The sequence below is a fragment of the Protomyctophum bolini genome (genome assembly GCF_963924005.1).
Source record: "Protomyctophum bolini genome assembly, chromosome: 10".
Taxonomy (NCBI): Eukaryota; Metazoa; Chordata; class Actinopteri; order Myctophiformes; family Myctophidae; genus Protomyctophum; species Protomyctophum bolini.
Genome location: NC_137871.1, coordinates 12112897 through 12135396, shown reverse-complemented (window position 1 = coordinate 12135396; position 22500 = coordinate 12112897). Strand labels below are relative to the sequence as shown.

General features: G+C 43.3%; 1 protein-coding gene and 1 long non-coding RNA gene across 2 annotated transcripts in view; both read left to right on the top strand.

Annotated features, from left to right (window-relative positions):
* LOC308322782 overlaps positions 1 to 22500 on the top strand; it is a 486306-nt gene that overhangs the window by 396737 nt on the left and 67069 nt on the right. The gene's annotated exons all lie outside the window — the stretch shown is intronic.
* LOC308322678 (connector enhancer of kinase suppressor of ras 2) overlaps positions 1 to 22500 on the top strand; it is a gene marked incomplete at both ends in the record, with an annotated part of 100343 nt that overhangs the window by 50783 nt on the left and 27060 nt on the right. The window contains 4 exons of the mRNA XM_080774071.1: positions 1 to 116; positions 440 to 499; positions 3619 to 3687; positions 8680 to 8826. The exon at positions 1 to 116 is cut by the window's left edge and continues 4 nt beyond it. Of these exons, the coding sequence (XP_080630197.1) occupies positions 1 to 116; positions 440 to 499; positions 3619 to 3687; positions 8680 to 8826 (392 nt within the window). The remainder of the gene's footprint in view (positions 117 to 439; positions 500 to 3618; positions 3688 to 8679; positions 8827 to 22500) is intronic.

Below are 22500 nucleotides of genomic sequence, written 5' to 3'. Positions count from 1 at the left end.
AGACTCTGGCAGGTATATGTGATCACATCATCTCGCTGTCGTCAGACTCGCTGGTGTCCCAATCGGCCCATTTAGAGGTTGTCCACCTGACCAGTATACTGCCCAGCGAAGGACTGGTAAGGACACACACACTCGCACGCATGCACGGTCAGTCACACACAACACACACACACACACACACACACACACACACACACACACACACACACACACACACACACACACACACACACACACACACACACAAACTGATTTCCATCATGCTAGTTTCTCTCCTCCTGTAAATAAAGTGAATAAAGTGTATACTGACCCCTCTCTCTCTCTCTCTCTCTCTCTCTCTCTCTCTCTCTGTGTGTGTGTGTGTGTGTGTGTGTGTGTGTGTGTGTGTGTGTGTGTGTGTGTGTGTGTGTGTGTGTGTGTGTGCGTGTGCGTGCGACAGGGGATGTACATCAAATCGACGTACGACGGGCTCCATGTTATCACTGGGACCACAGAGAATGTGAGTTCAGTCAGACAACTCACCAATAGATTTAACCAATGTTTATTGTAGAATGAGAATACCAAGTGTGCATATGATTTGACTTGGCGTTCGGCTCTGCTGCATTTTCTCCCTGCTCGGCGCAATTAAAAAACATTTCAACATTTAAAAACATTAAGAGCAGGGAGATAGATTTACAATAAAAAACCCCATGGGGAGCATGAATAACAGAGCCCACCGGTGGTGCTGGGGTGGTGGTGGGAGCAAACATCACATAACAACCAGGAACCATATGCAGAGGAAGGCATGGAAGAGCATACAGTCTAGAGAGCTTCTGCATGTCTCATACAGAATCAATTTAAAAATACTTTTATTCACTTCCAAAGCTAGATCCGGACTTGCTCGGATGATCGCGAGCTATACGATCATCCGGCACGGCCCTTCTCTCAATAAAATCAGGCTGCAAAACAACTGTAGGCGACCGGGCATTCGCTACACATCCGTACACCGTCTCTCTGGAATGCCCTGCCCCTAGAGATCAGGCTTGCCGAGTCTGTACCCATGTGATTTGTGATCTTTTAATTGATTTCTTCTGTTTCTGATTTTGTGCATTATTGACAATGTATCTTTATTGTGTGCCTCCTTGCTATGTCTTTATGTTTCTCTGTTAAAGCACTTTGTGACTGGTTCTTAAAATGTGCTATATAAATGCTTTATTATTATTATTATTATTATTAAGTCCAATTGGTCAGCTGACTGCCACATCAGCAAATGACGTGTGGGACTTGCAGACACGTATACACCCACCCACATAGAAATTCAGCATGCTAACCCCTTGAGTATAGAATGCGCCCTTTGAGCACGGCATGGAGTGCGTCTGACTGAACAAACTCCACGGGCTACGTCTCATTTGGCAAAGTGGACGAGAAGTTTACTTATTCGTTTACTAATTCATAATTATGAAATATACTTTGGTGTTGGTAAATAGGTCGGCGGTTTTTGCTGTTTCTCGCAGTTGTTTGACAATTTTTGAACACTGACATAAAATAGTGATGCCGATGCTGGGTAGCGGAACCTGAATGCGCTGATGGATGCGTAGCTCCGTGACGCGTGGTCAGCACAATAAACTCGGCCGGGCAAGCTGATATCCGCTGATAACATAATATAAATCAGGTTTGTGTGGTTTTGGAGACATTTGGGTGAGCCAGAAATGACACAGTGTATTATATTTGATGGCCCCTGCCCTTGATAATAGTATTACTATTATTTATATCTGTATAATACTATTGATATTAGGGATATATCTCTTAGTAATATTACTGCTAAAACACACCCATATGGTTTTGCACCTTAGCCTGAGAAACAGTTATTGGTTGTATGTTGTTATGAGCTAGTCTAGTGATACAGAGAGTCTTAGAATGTCCATTTGTACTAAGCAGAAAACTTGACAGACTTCGACTAATTTGCTTTCGTCTCTTTCGGGTGGAAACCTTATTTACTTTTGATACTTTGGTGTGATGTTATGATCAAGTAGGGCGTTAATTTACGAAAAACCACAAAAAGTTAAAATATCTGGTGAAACGGAAGTGGGGTCAGAGGTCGGATCATGTGCTTCCCAAGTACAGACTGTATGGTGGAAGTATTCTGTCGCTTTCGGCCCGGAAAGTCCAAAATCGTTCCTTTTCTTTTTTTATTCCTTTTTTTAAAACGATTTAAAATAGTGAAAATAGCCGTGAGGCGCTTTGTGAGCTTGTAGAGTAGATATGTGGGCATAAACTAAACAAAAAAAAATCAAAACATGAAAAGTTGAAATATGGAGATACGAGGTTTCTGCCTGACAGCAATGGTGTGAAAAGGACGTGAGCCAACCGTCTGTCCCAGGAGACTAATTATGAGCTAAAATAACAGTTGTCACATGACTCAGGAAGTCTGTGTGTGTACAGTATATTCTCCCAGGTGTCTGCCTCACTGACGGCTCTCTGAGCGTCATCATGGAATGTCTTCAGTGTGTGTTTGCTGTTTAGGAAAATACAACCTGTGCCAATTGCTTTTGACGGTTCTGGCCGTTCATTTTTTTACCACCCGCGGGGATATGTTTATTTTTAATTTTTAGCCCCATTTCTGCTCAGACTGAATGCATCTCCTTTTGGGGCAATGCACTGTATATGTAGTTGTACTGTATACTGTCTAAGTTTTACTCTATCTATCTATAAATGCACCAAGTCTGTCTGTACGTCTGTACGTGTGTAATCCACGTAACTCGAGAACCGCGCGCGCGCCCCCAACGACTTCAAATTCGAAACACGCGTTCCACACCCCCGCAGACGGTGCAGTGCCCGGTGTCGAGTCGGTCGGACGGACGCACGGTTGTCCCAGAACTGCCCCAAAAAGGCCTCTGCTCGGGGCTCTGGACATATATAGTATAGTTCATGAATTGAACACATTGATAATGTTCACTGCGGTTTCCCGGCTGTGGTTTGACACAGCCTGCAGTGTGAAGGCAAACGCAGCAAATAAAACATGACGCAAGAATGATGCAACTTCTCCGACCGTTTGCATTGAGTCTATACCGAAGTAGAGGTGTGAATGCGACCTTAAATAAGAAAGTAAAAACAAAAGCAAATAATTTTGATGAGAACACGTGAGCTTGTTTTTCCGTTATTTATGGCACAAAGAAGGATATAGCCATGCACACACCCCCTCTTTACAAATCAAAACCTACAGTATATATCTCAGTATGTAGCCTATAGACTAGGTTCCCATATAATTTTGTCCTTCCCGATACCATTAAGACTTGAAACTGTATCAGTCGATACGGAGAGTAAGTACCCATCTGATCTGAAAAACATGGTGGATTTGAGATCACGAATTCTTAATTAATTCCATTAAACCCTTATTATAGCCTACTGTGTATAATGTAGTTGACTAGCGTTCCCCAGGGGTCTATACTGCCCCCTCCTTTTCCCCCCTCTGGACCACATTTCGGAAATAGAAGATCGATATATGTTAATGGTCACCACAGAGTCGGGATGCTACTGTATATAGGATTCTTGTGGTTCATTTACAAAATGGGAAAAATATTCAACCCATGACCGCCTCTCTCTCTCTCTCTCTCTCTCTCTCTCTCTCTCTCTCTGCAGTCCCCAGCGGACCAATGTAAGAAGATCCACGCAGGGGACGAGGTCATTCAGGTCAACCATCAGACGGTGGTGAGTCTGTCTGTTCAAATGGCACTTATAACATGTTACATGCGTCTTAGTGCTTTGGCTTTTAACGCCATTTAATCCAGTCATTTAAAATAATGTATATTGTATATTAGGCATGTAACGATATGTGACTAAATTTGACTGAGGGACTGCCATTGGATTTTTCATATGAAAGCAGGGAATCATAGCTTCAAATTGACATATTGGTTGTTGAGTTTTGGAGATATGGCTTATAGAGTAATGTCTTGCAGAAAACAGCGAGTTGACAAAACAGGCTTGAAAGGTTCACTTCTGTGGTCTCTAACATTACACCTAGCTACATGTTTGGGCATTTATTTCATATTTACATGTCGATTTCAGCTCTGACATTTGTTTCAGACAAGCTCTAATATGTTAATAGTCATAAACTCATTTAAAAATAAAACATTAAATAAAGGTTCTTCTCTCTTTTCTTATGGTAGGGTGCATTTGCCTATGATGACATAATACCAAAAATAGGGATGCCAGGTTGAAATTGTATTTAAACTTTATCCCTATGATGACTATGAGAGTGTGTGAGTGGCTGCTCTTTCTCTGTTAGCATGCAACTAGTGTTGTTCGGTGTGTTGGTGAAAATATGTTATTTTAAAGACTTTAAAGTCCCAAGTGGAATCTCTGGAGTAAATTGTTTGTTGACAGTGAGGAAAACTTTTTCTCTTTCTCTTTGTAGGGCACATAGTGCAGCAGTTACAACATTTTATCTGAAAATGCTTGTTGTGAAAGCAAGTACCTTGTTGTAAAATAGTCTGGCATGTCTTGCAGCTTTAAGATAATTCAGCACTATGTGTTTCAAGTTTCAATGAAATTGTACAATGTGTGGCCCTTCACTCGCTTTATCGAAGTCAGTATATGGCCCACCCCTGCTCTGGGACCTAGAGTCTAGATATTTTGGTAATGGATAGACTACCGCACTGGCTACAACGAGGACAATGGGTATTTGTAATTCAAAAATAGCAAAAGTATAGCAGAGCTACAGGCACAAGCGCTTGAGCTTAACTAGATCAGCTAGTTTTGCTACTTTTGTGTGACACTGTACTAGTAAGATGAAGTATCACGAAAAAAAACATACAAATGAATAAAAAATAATAATATTGGGCTAAGGTTTATGCCGTGACAGCAACGATATGTTTCTACACTGAACTGATTCTAAAATGGAACCTGATATCAAACTCCAACCTTATGCACAGGTTTTTGAGTGGTGCAACCACTCCTACAACCAGCAATGTCCGTGTACCTGTGTACCTGCATGTGTACCTGTGTGTATGAGCACGAGTGGTGTGCGCATGCGTGAAATTGGAACGACACGAGTATGTGACTTATTAATACCAGTAGGGGGCGCCAGAAACAGAGAGAGGGGTATTGCTCTGCCTGCTAATGAGAGAGAGAGAGAGAGAGAGAGAGAGAGAGAGAGGAGGGGGGGGAGAGAGGGGAGTTGCACCACTCGGTTCACACGTGTGTGATTTTTTCATAGACAGGCTAGTGGAGAAACAGGAAGCTGCAGGGCAGAAGAGGGGGGGAGGGGGAATGGAACTGGGGACGTTGCGATTATCGCCTCCATTGCCTTTATGAAAAGAGAGCTCATTACACTCAGTGTTTGAATATAGGCTTTCCAAATGTCTTTCCTTGCGTGTCGATGTGCTCCTCATGTGAATTTCATGAATGTTCGTGTGTGTGTGTGTGTGTGCGCGTGCCGTGTGTGTGTGTGTGTGTGTGTGTGTGTGTGTGTGTGTAGCAGGAGGTTGATTGACAGTGAAAGCTGTGTGTTATCTCTCTCTCTCTCTCTCTGTCTCTGTCTCTCTCTCCACGGGGTGACAGCACCGAAGTCACCCTGCCGTCAACCCATCATTACTCCCCCTACCATCCCTCTCTCTCTCTACGCTGTGATCCCTCGCTCTGGGGCGGGGGGGGGAGGCAAGCCCCCTGAGACTCTTAGAGAGAGAGAGAGAGAGAGAGAGAGAGAGAGAGAGGAGGGGGAGGGGGGTATTACAGCATAGCCTAGGGACGCTGCGGAGGGTGAAGAGTAGAGGAAAACGGGGACAGGGAGTAAAGAGGGGATTTGGGGTGGAGAGGAAGAGATGAAGGATGTAAGGAGCTAAAAGGCAGCATGGAGAAGAGCATTCACACACTGCCACCCTCTGACTCTCTGTCTTTGTCTCTCTATCAACATACAGTACTATAAAGGCTCATACATACTCCAGTTTTTGGTGATAGGTTACCGCCGCGGTGTAGTTTTGGGTTGGAAAACTACACCATCACGTCAGTCGCGTTGGATGATCAGCTATCACCGCGGACACAGACCCATCTCTCTGTTTTTACTACCAGACAAGTCTTTTCACTCTGGAGCCCCATTCACCCCCGTTCACCGATTGGTCTAGAAGTTGGGTAAACCACAGGGAGGCGGGGTCAATCCTTAAGGACATCACCGCGAGTATGATTGCCTCAACGCTTATCACCGTTTTAGGTGATAAGCTATCACCTAAAACGGTGATAACCTATCACCAAAAACTGTATGTATACGAGCCTTCTGCCTTAAATGTCTCTGCATCCGTGTCCTCCGGTCTGTGTCGCAGATTGCAGACAACCTGATTGTGTGTATACATCGGCAAAAGTAATATGTAATATAATATGTTATATATAATATATTATTGTACAATATTGTTCATCTTGATATACCAAGTAATAAGTACCGGTAAAGTAGCCAACAATGGCCATTATACTGCCAGTTCCTCTCTACTACCTATACCTCTTCTTGTTTTTTGGTCATGGCTGATCAGTTCCTGTGCACCTGATGTTGTGTGGTGAGTCCTGAGCGCTCCGGACTGTACTGGATAACTGCTAATATTCCCAATGTCTTCAGACTATAGGGGTTTACTGTAAATGTAAGATAAACAGGTCTTCTGCTGTATAGTTCAGTTTTATCACGACATCCTCCCAAGAGGTTGATACGATCTCCCCTCATGCAAAAGCACATCCCCATATCTCCCAGATGGTTGCTCCCCCTTGGGCTCCAGCTTCTTCCTAGGAGAGGAATCTCCACAGATCATTGAAGGTATATGAGCTTCCGAGTTGCAACAGGCACGAGGCATCGTTCTCCAATCTCTCCAACCGGGCGTCACGCTATAGTCTTCAATAAGGCCACGGACCGCTGTCGTCTAAACATGGCCTGGGACACACATGTAGCATAATTATAGCACTGACGAAGGTCTTAGGACCGAAACGTTTGCTTTTTAATTGCACCATGAGCACAGGGCACCATAAGAGCATGATCAAATAAAATAGTCTAAGGAGTTTTACTTATTTTTCTATACGGTGAGCGAGTCTTTTCCTGTCAAAGTTCCCTTATGTTTTTGAGACCACCGCTGCCGTAGTCAAGTTTGAAAAAAAAGGACGAAGAAAGGCGCAACAGTTTTCTCAGTGCTTCTAGGACACACATGTACAGTTTTTGAGGGGCATATAGGAGGTGCTATAGCTCCTCCTATGCCCAGCTTTGAGGGTTTGTGGAAACACAAACATTGAAGACAATAGTGAGGACGCAAATTTGTGATTGGCCCGGCATGAGACAATGATGATAAGAGCGCCCCTGACTTCACACGGGTGTGTTTTAATTTTTTTGTATCTGCTTCTCTCTCTCAACTAAAGCAAAGAAACAACTGTGATTGTTCAAAGAGGCAACGTGTCTAGAGGTAATGTCTAGAATAACGGAGACCCCCTGATGAGGGATGGTGACCCCTCTCTCCAGCATGTACTTTATGCTCTGGTTCTCTGCTGATTGTTCTGGCCCAGTTTGCCTCCTGTCTGCCCGGCTTGCCTCCCATGTCTGCCAATTTTCATCGCAGTGCAGATTAAAGGTTATAAATGTTGCGGCTTATAGCAATCCCCCAATGAATTGATCAGCGGGCAGGCTAAGCTCGAATACGTTTACAGTGCTTCTAGTTCAGTGACGCCGAATATTACAATTTCAGATAAACCGGTAAATGTATAATAAATATGTGCAAAGAAATAACTTAAACGAGTGAACGAAAATCGGTCAACAAAAACTATCTCTCCCAGTTCACCCTATATAACTCCACGGTCAAACCGGCCTTGAGCAGGTGAGGACCGTTGTTTATTTCTAAGCCAACCGCAGATCGACGCACTCCCACTGTGAAAGTACCAATAATGTGCTGCGACAGGTTATTATAGTTAAAACTATACTGTTAGTAAGCTAAAACTTCAAACGAGGTGTGAAAAGATTGCAGTGTGTGTGTGTGTGTGTGTGTGTGTGTGTGTGTGTGTGTGTGTGTGTGTGCGCGCGCGTGTGTGTGTGTGTGTGTGTGTGTGTGTGTGTGTGTGTGTGTGTGTGTGTGTGTGTGTGTGCGTGTGTGTGTGTGTGTGTGTGTGTGTGTGTGTGTGTCCAATCAATAGCCTGACAAGGGCTGAATGCTGGAGTACTGGTTGGGCCACAAGGAAACACTGCAGTCAGCACTTCAACTGCACGCACACACACACACACACACACACACACACACACACACACACACACACACACACACACACACACACACACACACACACACACACACACACTTCTCCTCTTTCACATTTGTCTCTCTGTCTTCCGCCTCTAATCTCTTCTTTTACTGCGTTTCCTCATCAGAACTATATAGAATCTTCCGGTGAGTCAGTAAATCTGTTTCCACACAGTCACTAAATGGTGTCGGGGCAGGCAGCTTGCTGTATACACACTCTCTGGCTGTCGTGACAGGTGACATAATGATCTGTTTTGGCTGATGTCACCCTACAGCTGCCAACACTCTGATGTGTTAACCACGGCCATGGTATACACGCATAGAAGCAGCGTGACAGAACAGTGACATGCTGTGTGCGTGTGCGTGTGTGTGTGTGTGTGCGTGTGCGTGTGTGTGTGTGTGTGTGTGTGTGTGTGTGTGTGTGCGTGCGTGTGTGTGTGTTCCTCAGGTGGGCTGGCAGCTGAAGAACCTGGTCAACGCTCTGAGGGAGGACCCCTGCGGAGTCATCCTCACGCTGAAGAAGAGACCCCAGAACACGCTGAGCTCCACGCCCGCCCTACTCAGGAATGCTCGCTGGAAGCCCCTGGGCCTGCAGGTGAGACCAATTAACCCATTCTGACCTGAGATCAGATTCAAAAAATGTCTTCTACTTCCTGACAGTTTTCTGAAAAAGCTATGTTTCTATGTCAGTCGTTCTTCGATTTTTCTAAAATAGCAGACCCACAAGCAAATAACATCTAAATACTGAATCAAGCAACTTAAAAACTGTCCGGAGTGTTCACATATAAGCCTGAGTAGATGATAAAATGAAAGTGAAATATCCCTTTAAGTGGTATAAGCAGGGAGGCAAGCGATTCAGCTGTGATTATTGGTCAGCGGCCATATAACGCCTATAGGGAAGATTAGACTTCAGCTTATGCTGCACAGTCTGCTGCTGTGCACACACTATAGGGACGATACGCCATCTGACAAATCAGAACAAAGTTGATCCTTTTGATCACTCCCGTCACCCCATGGGTAAATAAAAGGCTGGGTATTACTCACATTCCCCATCTGTCGCCTTTGCCTCGTCGTGCCGGTGTGAACCACGAGAGAAGCCGACCCAAGCCTGTTCCCTCGAACGCACAAACACACTCGGGACGATCAAACTGATCCACCCGGCAGGCTGAACAAACGTTCATACGAGGCTGTCGTCCTCCTATTGCTGTTCGTGGACAGATCCCCGTGGCTTTTTTACAGAACACACTGGCCCGCATTTAGAATCTTTTACAGAAGCAAAAAGTCGGATGAAACCAGCAGCGTATACTTCTGTGGTTAAAGAGGAAAAGTCCGTCCTAAAAAGAGTCGGGATGTTACCGAACTTAGGCTGGATCCTGCCAGAATGTCCCAAAACTGTTACTTTTCAGGATTCAAATAAAAAAACAGCAAGCAGATCCACAAGGTCAAAGCGCACCGCCAATGCTTTTATGTGACGCTATAGGCGAAGGGCGTTAATTTACGGAAAAAAACCAACACAAATTAGACTATGGAGAAAGCAGGTTTCTGCCCCGACAGCAATGATGCATTTGCTCCCATTCATAGATCCTTCCATCCAATCATTCATCCAGAGAGTGCCAGGTGGCACCAGTGGTCAACCTGGCACCGTCTCCTTTCCATTTCCCTGTCGCCAGCCTGGCAGCAGCACACTTGGGACAATACATGGATGTTAGTCTTTGTCTCTATACAACTGAGCCAGGAAACAACATGCATATAGAAACAGATCCCAGTATTGTATTGGCATAACGTGATCCATCCTGTTCCTATTGTGTTTAGTATAAACAGATATCATGTAATGTTTTGTGTATATGTTTGTGTTGTATTGTCTGTATACCGTATACGTATATAGTTTTATAATTAGTGTACTGACTGCACAAAAGCATGTTACTTTCAGCCACTCATGATATTATAAAAAAAACAACAACAACTGGTGCATGCCTATACTATAGAGCGCCGCAGTCCCACCCCCTTTCATGACGACGCCAGGCCCAGGAAATGATTCCCAATTTTTTTCCATAGACATTTCAAAAGGTATTTATTTAAAGACGGTTACGCTGCGGACAAAGCCAACTGGAGTCGTGACAACTCATGACAACAAACACAATATTTTGGACCAAACAAATAATTACAAAGAAGAAGAAGTGTTGTAACCTGCCGTTTTTTTCTTCTCTCTAATTATTTGTTCGGCCCCAAAGATTTGTGTTTGTTGTCATGATTTGTCACGACAAGAGTTGGCTTTGTCCGCGGCGTATAAACGTCTTTAAATAAATACTTTTTGAAATGTCTATGAGGAAAAATGAACGGAGAATCATTTCCTGGGCCCTGGTAGGGGGCGGGACTGCGACGCTCTATAGTGGTTAACCACTCAGACCTATATATTTAATTGTACAACGAATCGAGTGAGCTTATATGAATCAGATTTTCGCTTCGCATAATGTTCAGCCCAGAGTGTATATAGGGACGCCGGTTGGTGGGTGCTTAAAAGTCACGGTCAAGATTGATTTCATCCATCTTGGATGGTGTTTTGTTTTTAACGGTAGGCCTACATATAGAGGTTAAAAAGTTCTGTATTTGTCTGGTTCATGATGTGGTTCCCAAAGTTATATAGCTGAAACCGTTTGTCAGGGTGGCAGGGAAGCACAAATTGGCCACCGTGCCGCGGCAGCCCCCGGGGGTCGCCCGCTTGGTCGCTCTCACTCATTCATCAGAGCGCGTGTGTGTGTGTGTGTGTGTGTGTGTGTGTGTGTGTGGGGGGGGGGCTGCATCTGGGGCACGTTGTGGTGCTTTTACACAGATCTGCAACTTAGCCTCATATCACCCCCGCCGAGTCCCTGGACTACAGAAATACACGCAAGGTCACCAGCGGTGTAAAGTTAGTACATTTACTTAAGTACTGACCTGAGATCAGATTTCTAAAAATGTCTTCTACATCCTGACAGTTTTCTGAAAAAGCTATGTTTCTGTGTCAGTCGTTCTTTGATTTTTCAAAAAACAGCAGACCTACAAGCTCATAGCGCGCCACTCGGTGGCGCGCTATGAGCTTGTATAGATCTGCTATTTTTCAATAGCTAAAGCGTAACATAATGCTAACACCAAAAGGGGTTCCCGCCCCAAAATGGGTTAAGTATACAATTTTGAGGTATTTGTACTTTACCGGAAGTGTTTCCAATTTCCAATACTTTTACTTACTTACTCCACTACATCTTGGATCCAAGTATTGTGCTTTTACTCCATTGCAATTATTTGAATTAGTTACTAGTTACTTCATAGATTTTGATTATCATTACGAAACATACATTAACCACTTCAGCCCTATATACTGTACATTTCGGCCATTTGAAAATAGCCGATCTACAAGTTCACACAATGCGGCACGGAGTGGCACATTGTGAACTTGTAGATCTGCTATATATTTTCTAAAGATTTGTATGCATTCGAAAACTTGAAATGAGACATTCTGCATATTGAGTATAGTACATTTCGATGCCAATACTTGTGTACTTACTAAAGTAGCCTACATTTTGAATCCCGGACATTTAGTAATATTTCTATATTGCAGTATTGATACTTTTAGTTCTAAGTAAAGAATTTGAGTATTTTTTCCCACCACTGTCCCTGAGTCCCTAGACTGTATTGCACAAGGTCACCAGAAGAGTCCCTAGACTGTACAGTGATGCACAACAAGGTCACCAGAAGAGTCCCTAGACTGTACAGTGATGCACAACAAGGTCACCAGAAGAGTCCCTAGACTGTACAGTGATGCACAAGGTCACCAGAAGGTGGATACACTCGTTCATTTGAACCTGACAGGCGCTGGGCAGCTCTTTTTCATTCTGACATTAATTATTGATGTTGACCCCAAAGGCAAAATGCTGCTTTAGCAGGCGTGGAATATTAAAAAAAAAAGAAATAAAATAAAGCATTCAGCAGATTATAGCGTATCGTGTTTTCATACGTTTTTGAAATGTTTTACCACTCTCCCTATTTACGCACGCGCGCACGCACGCAAAAAAACACAGAAAAACGCTTGCCAGGTTCGGTGAACATTATAAGACAAGCTTGTGCTGAGACAGCTGTTGCAGCTTTGTTAGACTTTAGGGGAGGAGGAGGAGGAGGGAGGATGAGGGAGGAGGAAGAGGAGGGAGGAGGAAGAGGAGGAGGAGGAGGAGGAGGAGGAGGAAGAGGAGGAGGAGGAGGAGGAGGGAGGAGGAAGAGGAGGAGGAGGAGGAGGAGGGAGGATGAGGGAGGAGGAAGAGGAGGAGGGGAAGGAGACGATAGCAAGAGGAGGGGAAGGACAGGGAGGAAGAGGACTGAACAGAATTGAGCAGTTCATGGTGGAAAAAGTATTAATGTGTTCCTTTTAAGTGAAAGTGTCAATACTGCAATATATAGAAACACTCGGAATACGGAATTCAAAATTTACTTGAGTAAAAGTACAAAAATATCGGCATCAAAATGCACTTAAAGGATCAAACGTAGAAAGTATACTCATTGTGCAGCATGTCCCATTTCAAGTTTTCATGAGCATAACATTTTAAAAAAAAAATCAGATCAGATCTTACGAGCTCACATCTCACCGTGACACATTGTGATGAAGTAAATGTAGGCTACTATACTTAATAATTACTTTCCACCACGGAGAGGAACGAAGGAGGAGATGAATGAAGAAGAGAGTGCATGGGAAAGCAGACAGAGGGAACTATTTGAGAGGAAGTGAAGAGGAAAGCAGATGAGTATAGGGAGCTACATAGGAGAGGAAGATCAGAATGATGAGGGGAGGCGGAAGGGCCAGTGTTGTGTGAGTGCTCTGCAGTCGTGTCTGCGTGTCAGACCTCTGTGTTCCATATAGCTGCTATTTATAACCCTGCATGCATAGCATTAGTCTAATTCATTTACATGCTACATGCATGCTTTGATCTCTGCTCAGCACTTCGTTGCTCTCTCTCTCTCTCTCTCTCTCTCTCTCGGCCGCTTGCATTATTCCTCTAGGTCTCCCCCTTTCCTCTCTTTTCTTCTCGCCATCCCCCCCTCTGTCTCTCTGTCTCTCTGTGAGGGAGAAAGAGAAACAGCTCTTCAGTATGTGAATGTATATGCATGAGTGTGTGTGCATGCGTACATATTCAGAATGAGAATCACTTTATTGGTCAATTTCCCTATATGTTCTTACATAAAGAATATGAACTACTGTACATAAATATTGACTCGGACTGTCTAACAGCACCAACTGGTGGTCCATGCATGGATGGTGTGCATTATAAAATAAATAATATGTATATACCGTAGTAAAGGTCAGTACAGGTCCAGGGCAACAGTGTGCGTGTTTTGAAAGCGAGACTACGGCTTCTACCTTCTAAAGTTAATCTCTCCATCTGGTTTCCAGGCAATCATGCTCCTCACTGTATTCATCATGGCCATGAACAAATAGCGGAAACCATGTCCCACATCTTAAATGGTTGCCATGTTTACAGGGGCCTCTACATAAGTAGGCATGACAGAATAGTGGATTTGATATCGAAAGACATCTCTTCCATTTGCAGGTCCTCCCATCATGCTTCATAAGCATTCTACTGTGTGAGGATGTTTAACCTGTGTAATGATGATTCTGTGTTCAGCTAACACCCCTGATGTCATTGTTGTAAATGAAAACCATAGAGAGGTGTTCATTCTCGAGGTCGGCTGTACCTTTTACTACAGCCTGGAAGAAGCCTTTCTAACCAAAGTGCCGAAGTATCAGAAGCTAGTGCAGACCATCTCACAGCTATAGGCTGGCCGTGGGGTGGAAACCTTGTAAGCCCCACAACTATATTTTTCAGGAAATGTAGGTAGTCAGAAACTCTTGTTGATATTTCTCATTGGTTAAATATTTATAAGACCAGGCAGACCCGACCATTTTCATGTTTCATGTTTGATGACGTGTTGTTGTGAGCTTGTACATCGGCTATATCTGCTACTATATTTGCTGCGACACTCTTTTATACGAAAATATAATTATTGCACTTCCAATAGAAATATTGGAAATACAACGTTTCTGCCCGACAGAAACGGAACAATGTGCTATGAGCGAGCGAGCACACCAGAGAGCAGAAACTATCAGCGGGAGAGCGAGCAGAAGAAAGGTGCTGCTTTAGTGTTTTAGCGGTTTATTTTCTGCTCTCAGAGAGACGAGAGCCCTTAATTATTCATAAACAACTACAGGCCGCTCCGCCGGCTCTACAACCACTGTCTGTACTCTGCAAAGACTGGAGATAATTCACTACATTTCAAATGTCCTGCTAAACAACACGTGTGCCTGTGCACGTGTGTACGTGCGTGTGTTTGTGTGTGCTTGCATGTGTGCGTGTGTGTGTGTGTGTGCGCGCGCACACATGTGTACAGGGCTACAGATATTATTCTGATACCGTACTGCTCCTTAGAGAAGCAGAAGGAACTAGGTCACTCCACTCACTTTACACACACGCACTTGCCACTTACACACACGCACGCACACACATGCACGCACACACATGCACACATGCACACGCACGATCTCACAACTCTAAGCCTGATTTTAGTGGATAACTAATGAAGTTTCTTCCAGAAACGGCGGTCATTCCAATGGATTATAGACTCAATCCACAAAATTAAACTATATCTACAAAAGTTCATGTGATTCCAGCCATTTATACAAATGAATAGTGAGTAGTAATGAGTAGTTTTTATTGCCATTATGGTTGTGAAACTGTGTATGAAACTGCATGAGTGCATGCATGCTTACTGCATGCCCCTCGAAAAGTACAGTTCTACAATTTGGAAACGGGAATGAAAAGGTATGAAGCAATATAACTAAGGTGCCCGCTACAGTAAATAAGTCCAGGAGTAGAGATCATGTAGACATATATGATGTAGACAGCCAGGGAACAGCCCCCCCCCCCAAAAAAAAAAACACAGGTATTTATTGACACGGCTTGTCAACACGTTTCGACCGGTCTTCATCACCAAGTATGGATTGACTATTTGCCATGCTGAGCAGAGGACATTTGGAGAGGCAAAAGAAGGCATTTGACAGACTTCTGCACGGCTAATGTTGAAATCGTGCTGACCTTTCCTGCGTTGGTAATAGGCTAATACAACAGCATAACGCATGTTGTTGGAGTTGCGTGTACAATCATAGGCTTCTACTTTCCGTCCATTAGATAGATAGACCTATATTCATCCCATCAGGGAAATTCTGTTGTCATAGCAGCATCACAGTAGGAGACACACAGCGCAGATCAAGTATGCATAATCAACTCTGCTCTCGTTTTTGCGCAAACCTCTTTCTGCGTTGTTTTCAGAAAGGGAGAGTAGGAGTGTGTGAGGATAAACAAACACAAGATGTTTAACAAAATGAAAGTGGCAACACGTCGGTAGGTCCACATAGCAGCAGGTATGCACATGAGATTAGATTAGACATTGGCAGGTCCACATTCACGGGTAAGGTCCACGGGGGAAAGAAAAGTCTATAGGAACAGATCCACATGAAAGGGAGGAAGACGTTTAAAGGGAAAGCTTCCAGTTGACAGGCCAGCCTGGTGACACGTGATCAGACCTTGTTCAACAGTCTGACGGTAGCCGAGTGGAAGCTGGTATAAAGATACAGATAAGAGTAGAGACATGAATCTAAGCCACGAGAGTAATCAAATAATAAGAAAAAGGCACAGCGACACACTGACTTCTCCAACCCTGCGGACCTTTTCTCTCTCTCTGCCTTCGGACACAAGGTTGTATATACTGTAGAGGCAGCAGTGTGGAACCTCTCGCCTACGCAGTAGCACCTACCCCTTGGCTGTTCACACATGAACTCTGTGTGGAGGTATAGGGTAGGAGTATAAAGAGGCAAATGTAACTAGAAGATGCCCTTTATTGGTAATAATGTGTATTGTATTACATCGGTACTTTAAACTAGTGTTTTAGGTGTTGAATGAACTGGCTACCCTAAGTAAAACACCTCAAGTCTACATGTTTAATGCAGGCAGAAGTGATGTTGGAACCAGAGTCTAATAGTCAACAGAACAAAGAAGGAACTTTGGTGGAATTGGCATTGACTATACAAAGCACACTGGGGAAACGTTGCACACCAATTCATGTTGTTATTTACAGATGTTGACATGTTCTAGAATCTAGATATCGATTTCCTCATTATCTAAACAAATCAGAGACACTAGGGCTCATTAGAGCGAACTGGACTGGTTCCCAGATCCGCGACAGCAATGTGTCTTTGATGTCTGATGTCCAGGACCCAAACTAGTTGAAAATAGCCCATCTAAGTGGTGAGCTTGTTAATCTTTTTTTATATACTATGTCTTAAAGTTTAGAATGTCTTCGATTTTTTTTTATGTTATTCATGAAATTCCTTTTGATTTTATTTTCATTCTTTTTAAATGTATGCACCATTTGCCATTTATGTCTTTCGGTGATGCCTCCCGGTCTAAACGCCCTCGAGAGATCGCCTTTGACGCCTATTTTAATATCAATTGCTTACGGGTCATAACTGTGTCCTGAATACGCTCATTACACTCTATAGCATAGCGGTGCAATGAAAAAAACCCCAGAAAAAACTAAGATGAAAACTCCGCTGGCTTATGCTGTCTATCTGGATGCAGTTTTTAGAATTGTAATATCTCGGATTCTTCTTTTTGGCTCAAAACAAGCTAGACCTGTGGCTCATTTCACGATATGATCCTTGTCTCGCCGTATTAAGTATACCTCATCAGTTACCATAACCAGTTTAGAATTGTCTTTACAAACACCTCGGTTTCTGTAGAAGGTTTTCATGTGCACTATACCAAAGAGCCCAGAGTGGGAGGGCAGTTTGTTAACCAGCGTTGTTGATATGTTTGTGTAAAGAAGATGTTGGCCACATCAAGCTTAATTGTCAGTGATGAGTGTCGTTCGATTTGATGTTTATGTTTGTAAAACCTGGTTTTCAGTTTCTGACCGCAGCCTAGTTGGTTGTTGAGTATAGCTTCCAGAGCTCCCGAGGATTGTTTTAGTTTTCCTCAGCTTTATCATTGATAACGTTTATTTTAGCGGATTTTGTCACGGCAGTAACAATGTGTCTTAGCTTGTTTCGTTGGGTTTTTAGGTTGTTCAGCTGAGCTTGGAGATCATTGTCGAAGCAATCGGCGAGCCTTTTAGAAATTCAGAGTTTTTCCAATTCTTGGTTAAAGACCTCACTAGAGTAGCACAGAATACAGAGTACAGAATATCGTAAAATTATCGCTAAGCCCGTAGAAAATAACACCTTTCTTGGAGATTCTGGATTTGCCCGAGGTCAGAATGAGATCAATCACAGTTTGAGTAGAAACACACACTCTAGTGGGTTGGGTAATTTGCTGGCTGACACTATGCAGATCACAAAACCTACTGTGTGTTGCCCATTGCGCACATTTCTTCACCAGAGTGATTATATTCAGTTGAGATGAAGATGATTGGAGTGACCTCTTTCAACTTATTGGACAGTAGAGAAGATCGATCTGTGTGTTTGGCTCGGTTGAGTGTCTGTCAATGTCAAGCCTATACTGTAGCCTCTTTCAGAGAAGTGTTTTTGCATCTATTTAGACCGTGACTTAAGTTCCTCTATTAGACTGAAGAATATTGACCCACTGATATATTGCATTCTGAGTCATCCTAGGTGATCGCTGTCTGAATGCATTAATGTGGCTCAAAGGCTTACGATGAATAGTTGTCTCTGGGCTGTTATTACTATTTTTGTATACTGGAAATGTATGTGTATATACATACTATAAAGTGATATGCCTACATAAAAAGCAATTCTATAGTGCGTAACATGCTATAAGTCTGTATAAAATGCTATCTAAGTCTATACATAAAGTGCTATCTAAGGGCTAGGGCAAGTGCTACGGGCCATGATGGAGTCTGAAAAGGTGAGTTTTCAGACTACGGCGGAAGATTGGGAGTGAGGCTGCAGTTCTGATTGTAGTCCGAAGTGCATTCCATAGTTTTGGAGCCAGAAGGGAGAAGTGTTTGGGACGTGTGGAGCGTTGTCCCGGCGTTTTTTAGTGAAGGTACCTCCAGCTTCCCTGCGTTGGCTGATCTGAGTGCGCGGGAGGGTTTGTAGGGTTCGATCATACTTGCAAGATATAGGGGAGCCATACCTTTGGTTGCTTTGAATGCCAGCATCAGAGTTTTGTATTCTTCTGTATGGGGCAGCGACCGGGAGCCAATGGAGGGAGCGGAGAAGGGGGGAGACGTGTGAGAATTTTGGCTGGTTGAAAAGACCAAGCGACCTGCAGCATATTGGATGCTGGTAGGCATGCGCCATTAAAGGTGAGGCTATTATTATTACTGGATGAAAAAGCAGACACATTCCAGATGACCACAGTACCATCTACACTACAGTATATAGGCCTATCTGTTACAGGTAGACATTGGAAGAAAATAATCATTTATTTTGAAAAAAAAAAGAAACCTTCATATTGGAAATAGATTATTTAAGGGCCATCTCTGTTAGAATGCGTAAAAAATAATAAGTTGCAAGAATACCTTCAAGATACTTCTTAGTGTAGTGAGCTAAGGCATAAACCTCTCAAGACCCCTCAGTCCTTGGGGGGGTTTTCAGCGGGTCCCCAGCTAAATTATTGATAATGATAGTGAGAAAAACAAATGGACCCTTGTGATTCCATTATAACTCTTAGAAAGTGTAGACAAATGGTTCCATTTTCACACTGATTAACTTAACACTGAGGATTTTGACTGTGCAGACTTGGGTTCCAGAGAGAAACAATCACATGAAATGGGGGTCTGTGGTGGCGCATGTGAAACTTTGAAATTACTAGTGTTGAGAATCACTGATTTCAAATGTCCATGGGCTCTCCTAAATAGGATGGTACAGTGAGTCCGGTACCAATCCCTTTGTGAAGAAATCTATGCATTTAGGACAGGGGCTCAATATCACTTCCATTAGCAGACACAATTGGCCTGAGGGGCCATACCACCGATGCTAATCCATAGAACCCTGCAGCAAATGGGATGTTTAGTAGTCAAAACTATTTTTTTCTTGTTGAGTGAACCGTCCTTTCTGTAGAGTCAATAAATACATGCAGATGTGATGTTTGTAGGATAGACTAGTATATTGTGAAGAATGTGAGTATAGAACCCATTCCATAAGGTATAATGTCCTATCATTCAAAGCTCACTGATTCCTGCCGACTTGATCACAATATCAGAACTGGTTTGCAAATATTTCGAAGCTGAACTTTCCTCTCTCGTTATATTATTTTTTCCTTTCTCCCGTCCAACAATTCACTCGAGTCATCCAAAATGTACACACATGCAAACTTAAAAGTATGCTGTGGTCTTTACATTGTGTGTTCTGTCATATTGAGCTGCATTAGAGCAAATTCTCTTCAGTTTTGAAAACTTGACAAATTATATGATTCATAGTGATGATGTCTGTCTAATTGTGCTGAGCGGGGAGAAAAATGTAGCAGAGCGAAATGCCAAGATGGAATATTATATCCACACGTATTCTCATTCTATAATAAAATATTTGTTTAACCCATTCTGGGCGGGAACCCCTTTTGGTGGTAGCATTATGTTATGCTTTAGCTATTGAAAAATATTCAACAAGCTCCGAGACGAGCTTGTAGGTCTGCTATTTTTGAAAAAACGAAGAACGACTGACATAGAAACACAGCTTTTTCAGAAAACTGTCAGGATGTAGATGACATTTTTAGAATCTGATCTCAGGTCAGAATATTTGTGAGTTATCTGACTGAACTCAAAGTAAAATGTTCGGTTATGGTCTCAGGTGACTCGACCAGGTCACACACACCTAGCAGTTGTAGTCGTTGTTGTTGTTATATTTTGAACACATAAATAATTCCTTTCTCCAAATGCCTGCTATTTTAGGCAGCATGTATTGGCACGTTCTATATTATTCATGAAGCATTTCAATTCCTCTCCGGGCGCTCGGACAAACACAATTCCACAATTGTGGAAGCCGGCAGGGGGGATGTGTGCTCTGTCGCTGCACTATAGCGAGTACAGTACAGGTTAAAAGCGTTTGTGTTTTCCACAAACTACAGCAGATTCAAAACATCTAATTAACAATGAGTGTGTTGGATTTTCATAGCTGCGTCAGAGCCAATTTGTGCAAGCATAATCATAGACAGTACTATTGACACACCTAAAACCATCGGGCCAGCTACCGTATGTCTTCTACAACCACCTACTGGTGAATAGTGAGTGTGTGTGTGTGTGTGCGTGCGTGCGCGCGTGTGTGTGTGTGTGTGCGTGCGTGCGTGCGTGCACGTGCAGTGGTCCAGTGGGATATATTTCCGTATTTTGGGATTGACACAGCAGGAGGTGAATGGTTTAAATACTGCTCTAACAGGCTGAAAATGTGCCTGCTGTGGAGGTCTTTAGTCCACCCCACCCCCAGACCATTATCTCTCTCTCTCTCTCTCTCTCTCTCTCTCTCTCTCTCTCTCTCTCTCTCTCTCTCTCTCTCTCTCTCTTGGGTTTCTTTCTCTGTCTCTCTCTCTCTGTCTCTCTCTCTCTCACTGTCTCTCTCTTTGTCTGTCTGTCTGTCTGTCTGTCTGTCTGTCTGTCTGTCTGTCTGTCTGTCTGTCTGTCTGTCTGTCTGTCTGTCTGTCTGTCTGTCTGTCTGTCTGTCTGTCTCTGCACTCCACCCTTAGTAGTTAGTTACTCCTGCAGCTAGTAGAGCTGTAATCACTAAATTACTGTTTTCACTCTGTGCTCCATTCGCTACACTGCATGCGCCGCACGCACGCACGCACGCACGCACAAACTCTCTATGTCTCAATCTTTGTGTCTCTCTCTCTTTCTCTGTATCTTCTATATCGTCTTATTTTCTGCCCTATTTCTTTGGCTCCTCTCCTCTCTTTTTCTAGTTCCTTCTCTCTCTCTCTCTCTCTCTCTCTCTCTCTCCCTCCCTCCTCTCTCTTTCCACTCTTTCCATTATTTATTGTGAAACCCTCTTATAGTAAGCTGTAAGCCTACATGACAGAGAGAGAGAGAGAGAGAGAGAGAGAGAGAGAGAGAGAGAATGAGCGATAGAGAGAGAATGAGCGATGGAGAGAAAGAGAGAGCGCCACAGAGAGAGAGAACAAAGACAACGTCAGACAGAGAAGGGAGAGGGAAATGGAGAGAACCAGAGGAGTACATGAGTTTGGTAGATGAATGAATGAGTCAAAGGTCATAGGTCCAGAGATTCTTTTATTTGTGTGAATTTCAGCCTCTGTGGGGGGTATTTAAATGCAAATATCATGACCAATGGCATTGCAATGAACATCAATGATGACGTTTAGGTGAAAAAAGAACGTTAAAGATGGACTTCCGTGATTTTTTTCCACCCTAAAACAGGATCATCAGGTCTTATTGTTATATAAGGAGGTATAATTTTTTCAAAAAAGTGTACAGTATTTGTTAAAAGGTTGTTTTTATGTGGGCACGCCCACCAGTTCATTAAGTATGGCTGGTTTGCCTGGTGGGTGGTGATCCACCTGAACTGAAGCCGCACCCACAGCTGTAGTTGTATGATAAAGGGGGAGGGGTTAGGGGAGGGGCTGATAGTGTGGTTTCACTATATTACTGTTTACTTCATTGGCCCGTTTGACTGTCAAGGGTTCAGCCTCCAGGAAAAAAACCCAAAATACAAAGTGAATACATGACCATTGCTCATAAAAACGACTCCAGGGTGTCTAATGAAGTACTGTCACCTCATTAGACACATGAAAAACTGGAAAAATAAAAAAATTGGGGCACTCCATCTTTAAAACAATTAATTAATGAATGAATTAAAATATGTTGTATTATTGAAACGCTGGGTGTTACAGGGTTAACGTGCTCCCGGTGAAGTGGTGAAACACGGAGGTTTGATAATGAATGCATGAGTTTAATCAGACCCGTGTGTGTCCAGTGGAAACCTCGTATGAATCTGATCTCAGGTCAGAATGGGTTAACGTGCTCCCGATGAAGTGGTGAAAGGCGGAGGTTCGCTAATGAGCAGAGCTCTCCATCGCCACCATGCTAGACTGTGTTCATCCATTCTGTTCCATCTCACTAGACATTCATTACACATCAAATGATCCGGACCCTTGCCAGCCCTGCAGAGAGACATGGAAAGTCCTCCACTGTATAGCATTTTGTTAACTGGTGGTATTTAACAAAGTAGGCTATACATTTACTCTTAGTGCCGTACTTAGGTACATATTTTAGTATCTGTACT